The sequence below is a fragment of the Rhinolophus hipposideros genome (assembly GCF_964194185.1).
Source record: "Rhinolophus hipposideros genome assembly, chromosome: 23".
NCBI classification, from domain to species: Eukaryota; Metazoa; Chordata; class Mammalia; order Chiroptera; family Rhinolophidae; genus Rhinolophus; species Rhinolophus hipposideros.
Window position 1 is genome coordinate 16,221,488 of NC_138069.1, and position 14,684 is coordinate 16,236,171.

General features: G+C 43.5%; 1 protein-coding gene across 1 annotated transcript in view; it reads left to right on the forward strand.

The window, feature by feature from the left end:
• LOC308491583 (protocadherin alpha-13-like) overlaps nt 1-14,684 on the forward strand; it is a 122,916-nt gene that overhangs the window by 68,054 nt on the left and 40,178 nt on the right. Inside the window, exon 3 of the mRNA XM_081035419.1 lies at nt 13,358-13,416. Coding sequence (XP_080891545.1) covers nt 13,358-13,416 — 59 coding nt within the window. The remainder of the gene's footprint in view (nt 1-13,357; nt 13,417-14,684) is intronic.

A 14,684-nucleotide genomic window follows, 5' to 3' on the forward strand; every position in this document is an offset into this window, starting at 1 on the left:
AAAATGACCCACAGAGGAAGAGCTAGGAGTACAGGCTGCTAGGAGATGAAGAAGAGAAAGGACATTTTAGCGAGTGCTTTTTGCATGTGGGGCAATGAATTTTAAACTCCTGTGGAAGAGATGAGAGGGCCTGGGAAGAGTGGATGTTCGGAAAAGAGAAGCAGAGGCAATGACACAGCACGGAAAGGCTTCCTCTGATCCTTCTCCCTTCTTGCTCATTGAAAAAAAGTGGTTGGCTTTTTGTTGCCTCTGCAGCAATACAAGGTGGAGTCTTGGGGGAACCCAGCCCAGAGAGGTAAAGGAGCCTTACATTTATGAAAGATGACCTGCAGCCATTGACATTGTTGGCGATTGTAAGAAAAATCCCAGCCTCCCACATTTCGCTTCATAACAGCAGACTTTTCTCTGTAAAGCATTAATGAAGTCCGGATTCCAGCCAGGCTTGGGAGCTCAAGAGTAACTCTCTTGATTGAATGGTTTTGCCGGTTCTTGAAGACATTGTCATCTTTTAGAGAAAAAAATTTAAATCAGTCTTGAAAGAACAAAGAAAATGGCTTGGGTGATAAATGAAAAAGATCTGAAGTAAAATAAGGAAAAGCTTGAGGGAAGGATCTCTTTAAAATCTTACCAGATTTCCCCCACTATGATCAAAAGGGGTCAAATAAGAGCTTTGCCTGCAGCTTCATGGAGCCAATTTTTTTAAAGAGAGAATTAAAAAACCCGAAGTATTGGTTATTTGCCAAAGCACATTACTGAAAGGAAGGGCCACTTGGCTAGAGCAGAATTGAGTTGGATCTCAGGATGTTAGTGTTAGACTTCCTCAGAAAGAAGATGGCACTTGCCACCCCCTCCCTTGGCACGAGGAGTCAAACACTTTTTACAGTACTTACGAGTGTTCCAGAGAAAATGTTGGAGGTGAATAAATATTGAATCCCCATCATCAATAACCCCAGAGAGCTTCCCCTCCGTTTGTTTCCTTTGAACGTGGAGCCTCTGCCTCAGGGCCCCTACTCAGCTAAGGCCTTCAGTTTATTTTACTGAATTGCGCTTGGAAGTCTTTTCCTGGGGAGCTGTTAGCCTGAGTCCTAGAGACAACTGCTTTTCCCACAATAATCTCCTTACAGGACCCGTTAAGCAGCCGAGGGACCGTGGAGACTGGAAGACCAGGACGGTGGGGGCAGGGAGAAAGGGAGTGGCCCATATTCCTGCGGTCTGCTGGGATCCGGTGGGTCTAGGGTGAAGGAGGTGGGGCTGGGGTGGCAGGAGCGACTGAGCGAGCAGTCCGGGATGCAGTCGGCTGCCTCGGTGCGGAATCCGGGCCGGACCCGCTGAGCACTGCTCCCCCTCCCCTGCTGGCTCCTATTCCCTCCTCCTGGAGCAGCAGCAGCTGCGGCGGCGGCGGCGGCAGGAAGCGAAGCCAGGTTGAGCGACTCGCTCGCGAGCCGAGGAGCTGGGTGATGGGGAGTCAGCGGGGCAGCGGGGCCAGGAGCCCCACGGAGGGCCGACGAGGGAAGCGGTCCCCGGTGTTGGCCAGCGCGTGAGCGGGGGCGAGCGGGCGCGGGGCGGCAGGAGCGGAGGCGGGGCCCGGGCGTGGAGCACGGCTGGCGAAGCTGCTGCCTCCGGCCCTGCCCCGCTGCCTCCGCCGCGGCCGGTGGCTATGGAGCTGGCGGGCACCAGACCTGGGGCGACAGACCATCCACGACTCCGGCCGCCCATGTCCTGGCTGCTGCTGCTGCCTCTCCTGCTGCTGCTGCTGCTGCTGTTACCCGGTCCAGCAGCCTCCCAGCTGCGATACTCGGTGCCGGAGGAGCAGGCGCCCGGCGCGATCGTGGGCAACGTGGCCAACGCGCTGGGGCTGGAGCTGCGGCGCTTGGGGCCCGGCTGCCTGCGCATCAACCATCTGGGTGCACCCAGCCCGCGCTATCTGGAGCTGGACCTGACTAGTGGAGCGCTCTTCGTTAACGAGCGCATTGACCGGGAGGCGCTGTGTGAGCAGCGGCCTCGCTGCCTGCTCAGCTTGGAAGTGCTGGCGCACAGCCCCGTGGCTGTGAGCGCCGTGGAGGTGGAGGTACTGGACATCAACGACAACTCGCCGCGGTTCCCGCGGCCCGACTACCAGCTTCAGGTAAGCGAATCCGTGGCGCCCGGAGCGCGCTTTCACATAGAGAGCGCGCAGGACCCTGACGTGGGCGCCAACTCAGTGCAGACCTACGAGCTCAGCCCCAGCGAGCACTTCGAGCTGGACCTGAAACCCCTGCAGGAGAACAGTAAGGTGCTGGAGCTGGTGCTGCGTAAGGGCCTAGACCGCGAGCAGGCAGTCTGGCACCACCTGGTTCTCACAGCTGTGGATGGGGGCAGCCCAGCCCGCTCCGGCACGGCACAGATCTCTGTGCGTGTCCTGGACACGAACGACAATTCTCCCGCCTTCGACCAGTCCACGTACCGCGTCCAGCTTCGGGAGGACGCGCCCCCAGGCACCTTGGTGGTGAAGCTGAATGCCTCAGATCCGGATGAGGGCTCCAACGGCGAGCTCAGGTACTCCCTGAGCAGCTACACGTCGGACAGGGAGAGGCAGCTCTTCAGTATTGACGCCAGTACGGGGGAAGTGCGCGTAAGTGGAGCACTGGATTATGAAGAGGCCTCTTCCTATCAGATCTATGTGCAGGCGACTGACAGGGGACCAGTGCCCATGGTGGGTCACTGCAAGGTGCTGGTGGACATCGTGGACGTGAATGATAATGCACCAGAGGTGGTGCTCACGGACCTGTATAGCCCAGTGCCCGAGGATGCTGCACCCAACACAGTGGTGGCCCTTCTCAGTGTCAATGACCAAGACTCAGGCCGCAACCGCAAAGTGAGCCTGGGCCTGGAGGCCACCCTGCCTTTCCGATTGAATGGCTTTGGAAACTCCTATACGCTTGTGGTGAGTGGCCCACTGGACAGGGAGCGGGTGGCAGCCTACAACATCACAGTGACAGCCATTGATGGGGGAGTACCGCAGCTCACATCCCAGCGGACTCTGCAGGTTGAGATCTCTGACATCAATGACAATCCACCGAGCTTCCTGAAGGACTCCTACTCCATCTATGTCCAGGAGAACAATTTGCCAGGGGTCTTGCTCTGCACTGTGCAAGCCACAGACCCCGATGAAAAGGAGAATGCAGAGGTGACCTACTCCCTCCTGGAGAGGGAGATTCAAGGGCTGCCAGTCACCTCCTATGTCTCCATAGACAGTGCCAGTGGCAGCCTTTATGCTGTCAACTCCTTTGACTATGAGAAGTTTCGGGAGTTCTTTGTGACTGTGGAGGCCCGTGACAAGGGGAGCCCCCCGCTGAGCAGCACTGTGACCGCCAACGTGTATGTGGTGGACATAAATGACCACGCCCCTTACATCCTGTACCCTACCTCAACCAATTTGTCAGCAGCCATTGAGCTGGTGCCTCGAACTGCTCCTGCTGGCTACCTGGTCACCAAAGTCATAGCCATGGACTCAGACTCTGGGCAAAATGCTTGGCTCTTTTACCATCTGGCCCAGACGTCTGACATGGACCTCTTTAAAGTAGAACTGCACACAGGAGAAATTAGGACTACCAGGAAAATGGGAGATGAGAGTGGAACCACTTTCAACCTGACTGTGGTGGTCCGAGACAATGGCGAGCCATCGCTGTCAGCCTCTGTGGCCATTACAGTAGCTGTGGTGGATAGAGTATCCAGAATCCTCCCTGATACTCAGAGACACGTTAAGAGTCCTCGGACATACTCTGAAATTACACTTTATCTAATAATAGCATTAAGCACAGTGTCTTTTATATTTCTTTTGACAATCATTGTTTTGAGCATCATCAAGTGCTACCGCTATACTGCATATGGCACTGCGTGCTGCGGAGGCTTCTGTGGCGTGAGGGAGCGGTGCCCTGCAGAACTGTACAAACAGGCCAATAACAATATTGAGGCCAGGATACCACATGGCCTCAAAGTGCAGCCTCACTTCATTGAAGTACGAGGGAATGGCTCCCTCACCAAGACCTACTGCTACAAGGCCTGTCTGACAGCAGGCTCAGGGAGTGACACTTTCATGTTTTACAACACAGGGGCACAGACAGGACCTGGGCCTGGGGGAGCCCAAGCAGCAGCAAGTGACAGCAGGCACCTCACAGGCCAAAGTGGACAGAGTGCCGGGAACCTCATTATTCTAAAAAATGAGGCTGTTTCTCAAAATGAGGTGAGCTAGTAGTCAGGGGGTCTTCCACAAAGTCACGCATGTTTCGCCTTCCTCAGTCCCCAGTATCATGTGTTTGGCGTTACTGAGTTATTAACAGTGACGGGGGTTATCTGGTTAACTGCGTGTATATGTGGTACCTGTGATTTGATTATATTCTGCTATGTGCCCTCTCTAGAAAAATGGTACTAGAGAATTGTTTTACTTTCCATTTTCTTTTCAGATGTATGAAGTCTTGACCATAAAATTGTTTGAGATATGAGGATAAGTCTTAAATACTTGATGTGAGAGCACAGCTCTGTAGAGAAATAGTATAGGCTTGAGAATAAGATGATGCTAGTATAGGGAGTAATGTTATGAGATTCAAGGAGAAATGGCCTCTGCTGTGTCATAGACAGGAAAGTTCTCTTTTGAGATGCTGTGAGTGCTATTTTTAAAAAAGCTCTGAGACCTCTAGGGGCAGTGGTTGTCACTTCTGTGTGCTGTCCCTGTTTGTACCTTGAACTGTCTACACTGAAAATTATCCAGTTAATATTTCCAGTAATTGCACTGACCTAATGCGATAGGATCGTCTGGAAATTCATGGCAGAGCTGATAAAGCCGTAGAATGTGGACCTCACCCTGAAGCCAAAGTTTGCTTTGGCTGTTTGATGTGGCAGCTCTTCTGCCGGGGGCTGTCAGAGAAAATGAATGATGGTAAACAGACCAAGAAACAGTTCGTGTCTGTTTGAGCCAGGGAGGTATTAGAATGAGTGGATTTGGGATGAGAGGATACTGTGAAGACCAGAACAAGCTGGGGTGGGGGAGAAAGAGAAGGGAAAAGAACTCTCCTACTAATCACCTTTCTTGGCATAGTGTGAATTCGTTGTAAGAGGATTTCCATGCATTTAAATTAGATGCAATCTGTAATCTTCTGATTTCCTGTTGATAGCCCCTAAGGTTTTGATGAGATGTAAAGCAGCCTATTTAAGCCCCGCATATCTTTAAGTTAAAGGACAGTACTTCAAACAATACTTCAGCATGTTCCAAAGCACACATTCATTTTCTGGATCTAAAATTTGGTGTGCAATAGCTACAAAAGTCTTGGAAAAGGGATGGCTTACTGTACACGAAAGACAGTATTAGTAAATACCCTGGTTTTAAGTCGGCAGAAGGCCAGCTTGCTCATTATTATGAGGAATGTCTATAAATTATTGGACAGTGCATGAATGTGTGAATATGTTTGTACAGTGTATTTGGCTCCATATGCATGCTTGAAATAATAGAGATTTGCTTTGTGATTCTTTAAACTTGGATTCATCCCATAAATTTTATCCCATACATAGTGATGAATTGTTATCTTCCCACATAACTACTTTGTAGTTAGGACTTTTAGAGCTACTACAAAATGAGTTAATAATAATTGCCCCTGCTATATTTTGGTGATATGTTTTCAATGACATATTGCTGTGTTTTTATGAATCTCCATAGTTTCACATTCTAAATTCATGCTAAGCTTGAGGAAAGTAATGCATACACACAGAAAAAAACGGAGATGGATTGAGAGAATTTCCCATGTACACTGTTGGCAGATTTATCAGAAGAGCTTGATGTTGGTCAGTGTTGAGGAGCCATGGGAGGCAGATTGCAGATTAAGAAGAACAGGGTAGGAAATCAAGGAGCTTCTAGAATTCTTTAGATCATAGCTTTTGGAAGCATGTCAAAGGGCTTAGCTTTAAATAAGAATGTTGTAGACATTTGCTTAACAAATTCCTGTGAAGCCCTTTTGGGCCTGGGGTGGACCGCAGATGGTGAAGAGGCATGGTGAGCAGGCCAGACAAGCTTTGCCATCAGCTGTGAGCTGGAAGCTCAGGGGAATGACATGCCTACCCTCCCTCTCCTAGCTCAAAGCTTGGGGCAATTTGATACATGAACTATTTCTGTTTTACATTGACCTGTGTGTTAATTTGTACTTTGGTACACAAACCTTTAATCTAAGGAGAAAATTATGTCAGAAAAGTGCTTGCTCTTGTGGGATTTTGCCAGGAGAGTACATGATGTTAATAAAGGCAAATTTCTGTGCAACAATTTCAGAAATCCAGTGAAGGGCCCTAAGACCTATAGCTCCTGAAATTATTACAGTGATGGGAAGAGAGTGTCATGTTGCCATAGCATGGCAAAATGGGAACAAAAATCACTCAACTCTGAAAGTCATCACTGCTAGATCAAGCTGCTCAATTCCCATGTTAGGCTTTCTCTTTTCCATACCTGGTTACTGCAGATGGCAGGAGAGTCCTGGGGTGCAATTAATGCCATGTGCCTACATTAAAATTAGATTGGGGTTGGAGAGGATGAATAAGGAAATCTGCAGTCACTGACTACCCTGCTATATAAAAATGTTCTGCTTTGCAAGAGAGGTATGGTTTCATAACCTGTAAGTCACACATTAAACAAACACCACCATCTAGCACATGAGGAAACACTTTACCTCAGGGAGGTTAAGTGACATACATAGTCACTCTGCTAATGGTATTTTAAGTCGTGTCTAACTCCAAAGACTGCTTTTGAAATAACATTATAGATAAAAATCCCAATGTTGCTCTTCCTTTTGATATGGGATCCTCAGGAATTTAGGCTACCACTGGTTCACCTCATAGTGTAAATCAACTGCTTTTAGAAAAAGAGAATTCCTTGCATAGAACTAGGTCACAAATGGGAGGCTCAATGAATAAAAACGTTACTACCAAGCTAATATATTTTTGTTTATTTGTTTTACTTTTGGCATAGCCTTGTTAAAATCTTTTTTATCTGTTCTGTCTCTGATTTCTCTCTTATTGCTTATCAAACATCAGCATTTAACACAGGACTCTAATCCTTTGGTGGATTTTACCCCCAGTGAGCTTATTTCATGAGCCACTTGTGCAATGAGGTTTTTGAAGTAACTATTTGGCAATAGGGCAGAATTTCTCTTTGGAGATTTCTGAAAACCCGATACTGAATGTGGTTGGCACTGCTTTCAGAATCTCCCAGTAAAGGAACTGAATCTTAAGGTGAATTCTGTGCATTTGTGGTCCTGTGACTGCTAATGAGTCACTTTGAGTGTTCTGGGCAGATTTGTCTAACTGTGCCTCAGTGGGACCAGTTGGCACAAGATGTGGAAATCCCAAATGAGTTAAGTTTGCATTTACTTTCACTTATTTTAAATCCATTTGTAGTCACCAAATCTTCAGACATTTCTGTCATTGTATGTACCTATTTACCCTAATTCCAGATACAGGGACCTGAAAGAGTTCATCCTTCTCTTTAAGTGTCATTTAATTTGTTTTCCCCAGGACTGACTTTTCTCTCTGATGACTCTGTCCTGGATTAGAATTTACACTTTGTGTAAAGAGACATGGTGGTAAATTTACAATAAGTGCACAATGGCCAGAATAGGCAAACAAATTGTGTCTGTGAACTTTTATTCTACTGTTTCACCCTCTGATAGACACTTTTGAATGGGTGGGGCTGTTTTGTTTTGCCATTTCCGTATTGGTCCTAGGACTGTTCTTCTGAGAAAAGGTTTATTTTCTTTGGTCTGGTAATATAATCATTTCTTTAAATTACCTCCTTCCTCCCTTTTTCTACAGATCTGCTGAGCCAGATGGAATTATGGCAGAGCTCTTCTCTGTCTCTTTATCTTGTACATATTCTGACTGATGAAGAAATCTGTTTACTGTAGCTTGAATGTCATTGGCCTACCCTTTCCTCTGACCCAGGAGTGAGCCGTCATATGGGCATCTGGTCTACCTCAGAACACTCTGCAGGGACACAGCCTGGCATATTATAAATTGTCTATTGGCATGCTGTCTGCTTGACAGAAGAGCAGAGTCAGTTCTGGATACTTGCCTTGATTGGCCACCAGTGTTTGCTCTCAATGAGAGGTTAGGATGATGTTCGTCTGCAAATGTTTGAGGAAGAATTGCCATCACCAAATCCAGAAGTTTAGCTAAATTTAATGGGGACTGAAGGTGTCTTTGAATCTGACTTTTGTAGGACTTCACTGGGCTCAGTATTCCTGTGTGTATTACCATGTGAATATAAATTTAGCTTATTCATATCATAATATTTGAGCATTATAATCTTTAATCATGATTTTGAAAATCAAAGGTCAGGAGAATTCCTTAGCAGTGTTTTAAATCTGCTAGCCTAAATATTATACAAGTTTTCTTCTTTCAAGAATTTGAACTTGAGAAATGCAAAGAATGATCTGACATTGCAAAAGGGAAGAGAAATGTTAGTTCCTTGGCACAAAAGCAACATCAGTTCCTTTCTGGACTTACAGGGTCAGAACTCTGGGCTCCAGGGAAGTGAAACAGTGAGTGAGAGAGTAACTGCTGTGTTGGCAGGCTGCGCATCCAGAATTAAGCAAACCTAGCATTTTCTGTTGTACGAAAACCTGTTAGGTATGTTTTAAAGTCATATTTATTTTAATTTCCTGCTCTGTGGATTAGGGGTTGTGAATGATTTCAGAGGGAAATATTTAACCTAGAATTCTCAGATTTATCATCTTTTCAATTTGCTTTACTTGAAGACTAATAGGTAACATAACAATGATTATTTTAAATGTTATGTTTCTTTTTGCTTTAATAACCAACAGTTTATATATTCATTTTCTATTGGTTTGTAACAAATTACCACCAATTAGTGGTTAAAAACGACACTCATTTATTATCTCAGAGTCCTGTACGATATGACTGGATTCTCTGCTCAGGTTTTCACAAGGCTGAAATCAACATGGCAACTGTGCTGAGTTCTCTGCTGGAGGCTTTGGAGAAGAACCTGCTTTCAAGCTTATTCAGGTAGTTGGCAGAATTCAGTTCCTTGAGGGCTAGGATACCCATTTTCTTTCTTACTCTTGGCTGGAGGTCACCCTCTGTTCCTGGAAATTGCTCTCAGGTCCTTGCTCCATGGCTTCCTCCATCTTCAGAGGTAACAATGGAGGATCTTCTCTCATGTGAAATTCCTCTCATGCTTCAAATCTGATATCTATCTTTAATCTCTAGACCCAGATTTAAAGGACTCATGTGATTAGGTTGATCCCACCTGGTTGATCTCCCTTTCTTAAATCCAATTTACTTAATCATGGAGTAAGAGCCATCATGTACAGTCTTGGAGATTATCCAGGGCATATATACTAGGGTGTAGGGGATTTGGGGGCCATTTTAGGATTCTGCCTGTCATAGTTTATATCAATATTTCAGAATATCATTGTGAAAAACCTGCGGTGGATACATCCTTAATAGAGTCCTAATAGGGAGGAAAAGGAGCTGCTCCACCTCGTTGCATGGCTCAGAGGGCCATTTATTGATAGCTGCAGCGTGGTAGTGTATTACTTTCTGAGTAGTCCTATGAGTGTATGAATAACGTAGGGTTTTCTTAACCTATTTTATGTTAAATCTGTCTTGGAAGAGTGAATCACCTCAAATATTCTATGGTATAATTAATAAATAATATGTTACAGAATATATTAAATCTTTGCAATAATTTTGATAGAAACTTAAATGGGTTCTTGTTCTTCAATAATACTACATCACCCATATGGACTACGTAATTCACTTTCTCCACATCTGGAGTTTAGTAACTATTATTCTACTAATAGTTGCTACTGTAACAACAGAACATTCTGGGGCTTTTCACCAATAGAAATTAAGCATAGTCGTGGGATGTATTTCCCAAGTATTGGGTATGTCTCCATTGTGTCGGGTGTGTCAGAAGTCAGCCTTTCAACTTGAATTTTTCCAAGTTTAATCAAATTTTGGATGAAACCTGTTGCGTCCTGCACAACACAAGCCGTGGGAAGGCGAGGGAGGCGGCGAGGGTTAAACTCTCATAAAGAGACAGAGACTCAAATATAGTTAAATCACAGAGGACCAAGGGACTCACAGCCTCAAGGGACTGGAGCCCCAAATCGTGTCACCGTGGGTACTTAATTGATTTTTTACAATAGAAATCACCTGATTAGGGGCAGAGTCTGTGAAACTCTTACATCATACAATAATCATTCATTCCAAATCCCTTAATCATCCCAAAGCAACCATGCATACCATCCCCCAAATGACCAAGGTGTGGTGCATACAATCCCTGGGGAAACAAGTCTCACAAGATAAGATTATCCCATGAGCCAAACGGGAGGGGCGAGATGCTATTGTTCTAATGGGTCCATTACACCTGAGGGTAAAGGACAATAGTTGAGGCATGCGTCAGCAGCTTCTCAGAAGGAGGGGCACAGCTACCTCCTAACTTTACATTAGCTCATGGGGGTTCTAGGGGGGTCCCGTCTGGCTTAGGTTGTTTCTCCCGTGAGAAATCTTACCCGTCTTTGACTGCCGTCCCTGCTTACAAGGACCAAACGTGGAGACTTAGAGTAGCATAAACTCAACCCCAATGAGGGACAATCCCGCAGGGTCACCTTTCCCTAAGGAAAGATTAGAAGGGACAGACTGCTAGGTTGCTGTGTGACTACAGAAACCCATGTACATTTTATTATTTTTAATTTTGTATAATTTTAAAGTAAAGCAATATCTGGGAAACTCAGAAGGAAAAAAGAAAAATATATGTCATTCCATGTAAATTTATTTAAAGCACTGACTTTCACATTAGTGAAACATGACTCAAGTCCACCAATCAGGCAAGTAACAATCTGTCTAAAGCTCATATTTCTCACTTTTACAATTTAAGTACAGTAATGTTGCCTTTGCATGATAGTTCATTTATTCAAAAACATTATAAAAACCTACCAATAACCTGAACCCTGCTAGGCTAACCTATACCCTGCTACAATAGCTATGTATTATGACTATCTGAGGATATTCATATGTTTTATGAATAAAACAAATCCCTTTTGTAGAATTTATAGTCTGACAAAGAACGTGTTAGGATAAATGCAGTAAAATATATAAAGTGTTGTGTGGATACTTAAAACATTAATTACTTTCCTCTTTACCTTTTTCGTGCTTGATCTTATTGCCATCAGATGTCTTATAACTATGATTCTGGCAAATGAATCTCAGAAGCCTCTTATTGCTGATGGACTATTCTAGAAAATAGAAGGTGATAAGTTAAATGTTATTGAGGAAGTGAGTTTATGTAATGAACTGAATTTCCTGGTCAGTCCTGCCAGAACTGTACCATTCAGCAAAATGAGGTTGATGATTGCATTCCAAAGATCAAGTTGCAGCAATTTTCATCATGAATGTTACCCAATCATTGAAAAATTGGCAACATTGACTCAACAGATGTCAACTTCTTTCTTGAAGGAAGGTTCTTACAGCTGAAGCTGACACTACTGCTGCTAATGGGAAGGGGAGAGATGGTGATGATATGATTTATAAAAAGTATTTCAGTCATATTTTCAGGTTTACAAAATGATTTGCAAATATGTTCTCTTCTGTTCCCTCTAACACAACTGGTAGAAAATGGGAACCCCTTCATTTTGTTTGTAGTTTTATGCTACTTTATATGGAATATTCATAGCATTTTGTGAATTTAAAAACCAAGGATGGAACAACTTAAATATTCAGATCTTGCCAACAGAGTGGAAGGGGACCAAAGAGGGCAGTTAGCGTATGGGGACATTTGAAGGAAAGTATCCTAGAGTTGTAACTTTTTGTGGGCCTTGACTTTTAAGTCTTTAAATACCATTTAACCATTCCAGAGTCTGTCTGGAGAGGTGCTGATCACTTCTTCTTTGGATGTTATGAAGAAGCATGTTTATGAAATATTGTGCATCCTGTAAATGAACTATAAGAATAAGAATAAGAATTATTGACTTTTGAAATAGTTTATTGGTATTACGGTGGCTTTGTGTCTACCCGATATGATAATTATAATCCAGAGGGAAATACAGAACACAAGCTGTTTCCTCATCTTTCCACTCAAATAGACCTCGGTTTTTTGTGTGACAGGACCACTTTAATCTCTGCCCATGAAAACACATCAAGAGGAACATCTATCACAGGTTTTTCATAATAAAATTTTTGCTAATTGATACATGATAGTGACGGTCATTGATTTTTGTCCCCATTGATTCCTGAGTAGCTTCTACTCAGCACATAACTCCCCGAGCAATCTTTAGGTGCCCATATTTTCCTCTTTGTCCCCTCCACTTTAGATTGTCTGTAATGGATCTTTTCAACACATATGTGGTGCAGAGTGAGTCAGGTTCTTTTTAGGTGTGAGCTATTCCCTATGAAGCAATCAGAGCTTAGTGAACAATAACTGAGTGAGGAGGCAAAGCACTCAGAGGAGCAAAGAACAAGTACAATTTTATGAAGAGGATTATGTAGCAAAACAAGGTCAAACGCCATCATGCTCTGTTTTCTTCTCCCTAGCATTCATTCCTTTTCAAGCAGCAGAAGAGATGGTTATCAGCTGCTGGCATTATGACTGGACACATCCATCCTGGGTCAAACATGCTGCAGTCTGCAAAGCCAGCAGCAGATTGCAGTCCTCTGCAGTCCAGCCAGACCAGCAGAACTTGTATAGCTGTGTGCCTTGTTATAGCTAGAATACCAAATTGGGATGTCCCTTAGGGCATGTGAGGGCAAAAACAATGAAAGCTTTTCCTGTCTCAAAACAGACAGCCCTTCCCCAGTGCTGCTTTCAGAATGTAGACCTGTTTGGGGCAAGGCGAAGCCCAAGCTGGTCCTCACAGCATCATTAAATCTGGTTTTCCATGATGTTTTGCTTGTGCAAGGGCACTGACAAACTAATTTAATGTTCTGAAGTGCAATATGTATGGTTTACCATATCAATCCTTTCGCAGTTGAATTAGTACTTTACTTGAAAAGTACCAAAGTGATGAGATGTACTTTTAAAACGACGTGTAACATAAAATACTAAAACATCTCACTTCCTTATCCCATTTTCAAATAAAAGAAAAAGGACAAATGTGCTCCTATTCAGGTTTCAATTAAGATATTGTAAGATTTCAATAGGATAAGAAATGAAATAAAAATTGAAACTAAGTGTAATTTATTAGAGTTGCACATGAAATGCCTCCGTGAATACTTTTTTTAAATGCATGGAAATGCTTAATAAACAAGTAATCAATTAACATCATCACTGGGAGCTCATTGTTTGGCTATAGTAACAAAAACTCCCTTTGTGATTTTGCAGCCACGACAGCCCAACCCTGACTGGCGTTACTCTGCCTCCCTGAGAGCAGGAATGCACAGGTATGTATTTCTCTCCTTCCTTCACTCAGAAGTATCGTGAACTTTGTATGGCTCAGATAAGTGATGTTTCTGTAGGCCGGAAGCAGCTGTCAAAACTAAGATGCTTTAGACACTTTGCCAAGGGAATGCAATTATTTTTGTCCTTGTGTCTATTCCTTGAAACATTGGAAGTGGTCAGTGCCAAATGCTTACCAAGTGCTGCCAAATAAGAGTCTCCTTTAAAATCACAGAGACAGGCTGCTGTGTGCTTTCTCAATCAGAATTTCTATAAGGAAGTAATTCTAAGTTCCTTCATCTCTTCTCTATCTATAATTTCTGTCCCTCCCTTAAAAATTATAATTAATACTGATGCTTTTGGACTTGAGTACATTGTGTATATGTGTGTGTTGTCTACCTTGGTTTTCTATCAAACATTGACTGTTATATCCTATCAACCAGTATAATTACAATTATTCTTGTTCATGTTCACCCCTATTAGAGTCTCCTTATCTCTTCCATCTTGTTATCATATGGCCATCAATGGCATGGGCTCTTCAGAGGATGAGTCACGTGAAGGGCCTTTATTAAATATCTGGAGGCCAAATCTAGCTTACTTTAAATTAACCTAGAGTAATAGCATTACTCTAAGACTCAGATTAAATATAATTTTGCTTTCTCTACTTTGCCTCTTTGACAGTAATTGATTAACTACCATTATTCCCAGAGCTGATCTAGTATCCATCCCATGGGGCCAAATAAAAGATTCATTATTTGTGAATGTCTTTGGAAACCAAATGGAGAAGGCTAAGAAATTAATGATCACTACCATCAAAAGGATTTGGTTTTAAAGAAGAAATAAACTTCCAACTTAAGCCCCTCAAAATAGCTGGACAACTCTTAAGTTGATCTTCACAAAACCTAGATCAATTTCTGAAGAGAGAGCTTATAAAATATGTGTTGAGTAAATGAAAAATTAGTTTTAGTCCAATAAAAAGTGCATTCGATTAAAATAAATTAACATATTTTCAAGCATTACATTACACATTGAGCAGAAATCATTATAACGGCTGCTATTTCTGAATGAGAAGTAACAAGTGAAGAGCTGAAGACCATAGTTGGCTTGGTGGGATGTCACATAGGAACCTGGGTCATAATTTTAGGCCAGAAACATTTATGCAGATGTCAGAATACTAGACATCAGAAGGATTCTTTATGTATGTTAGAGACCAACTATGCTTTTTTTCTACATCTGAGCTATTGGGGCGGAGCCACGCAATAGGAAAAAGTGT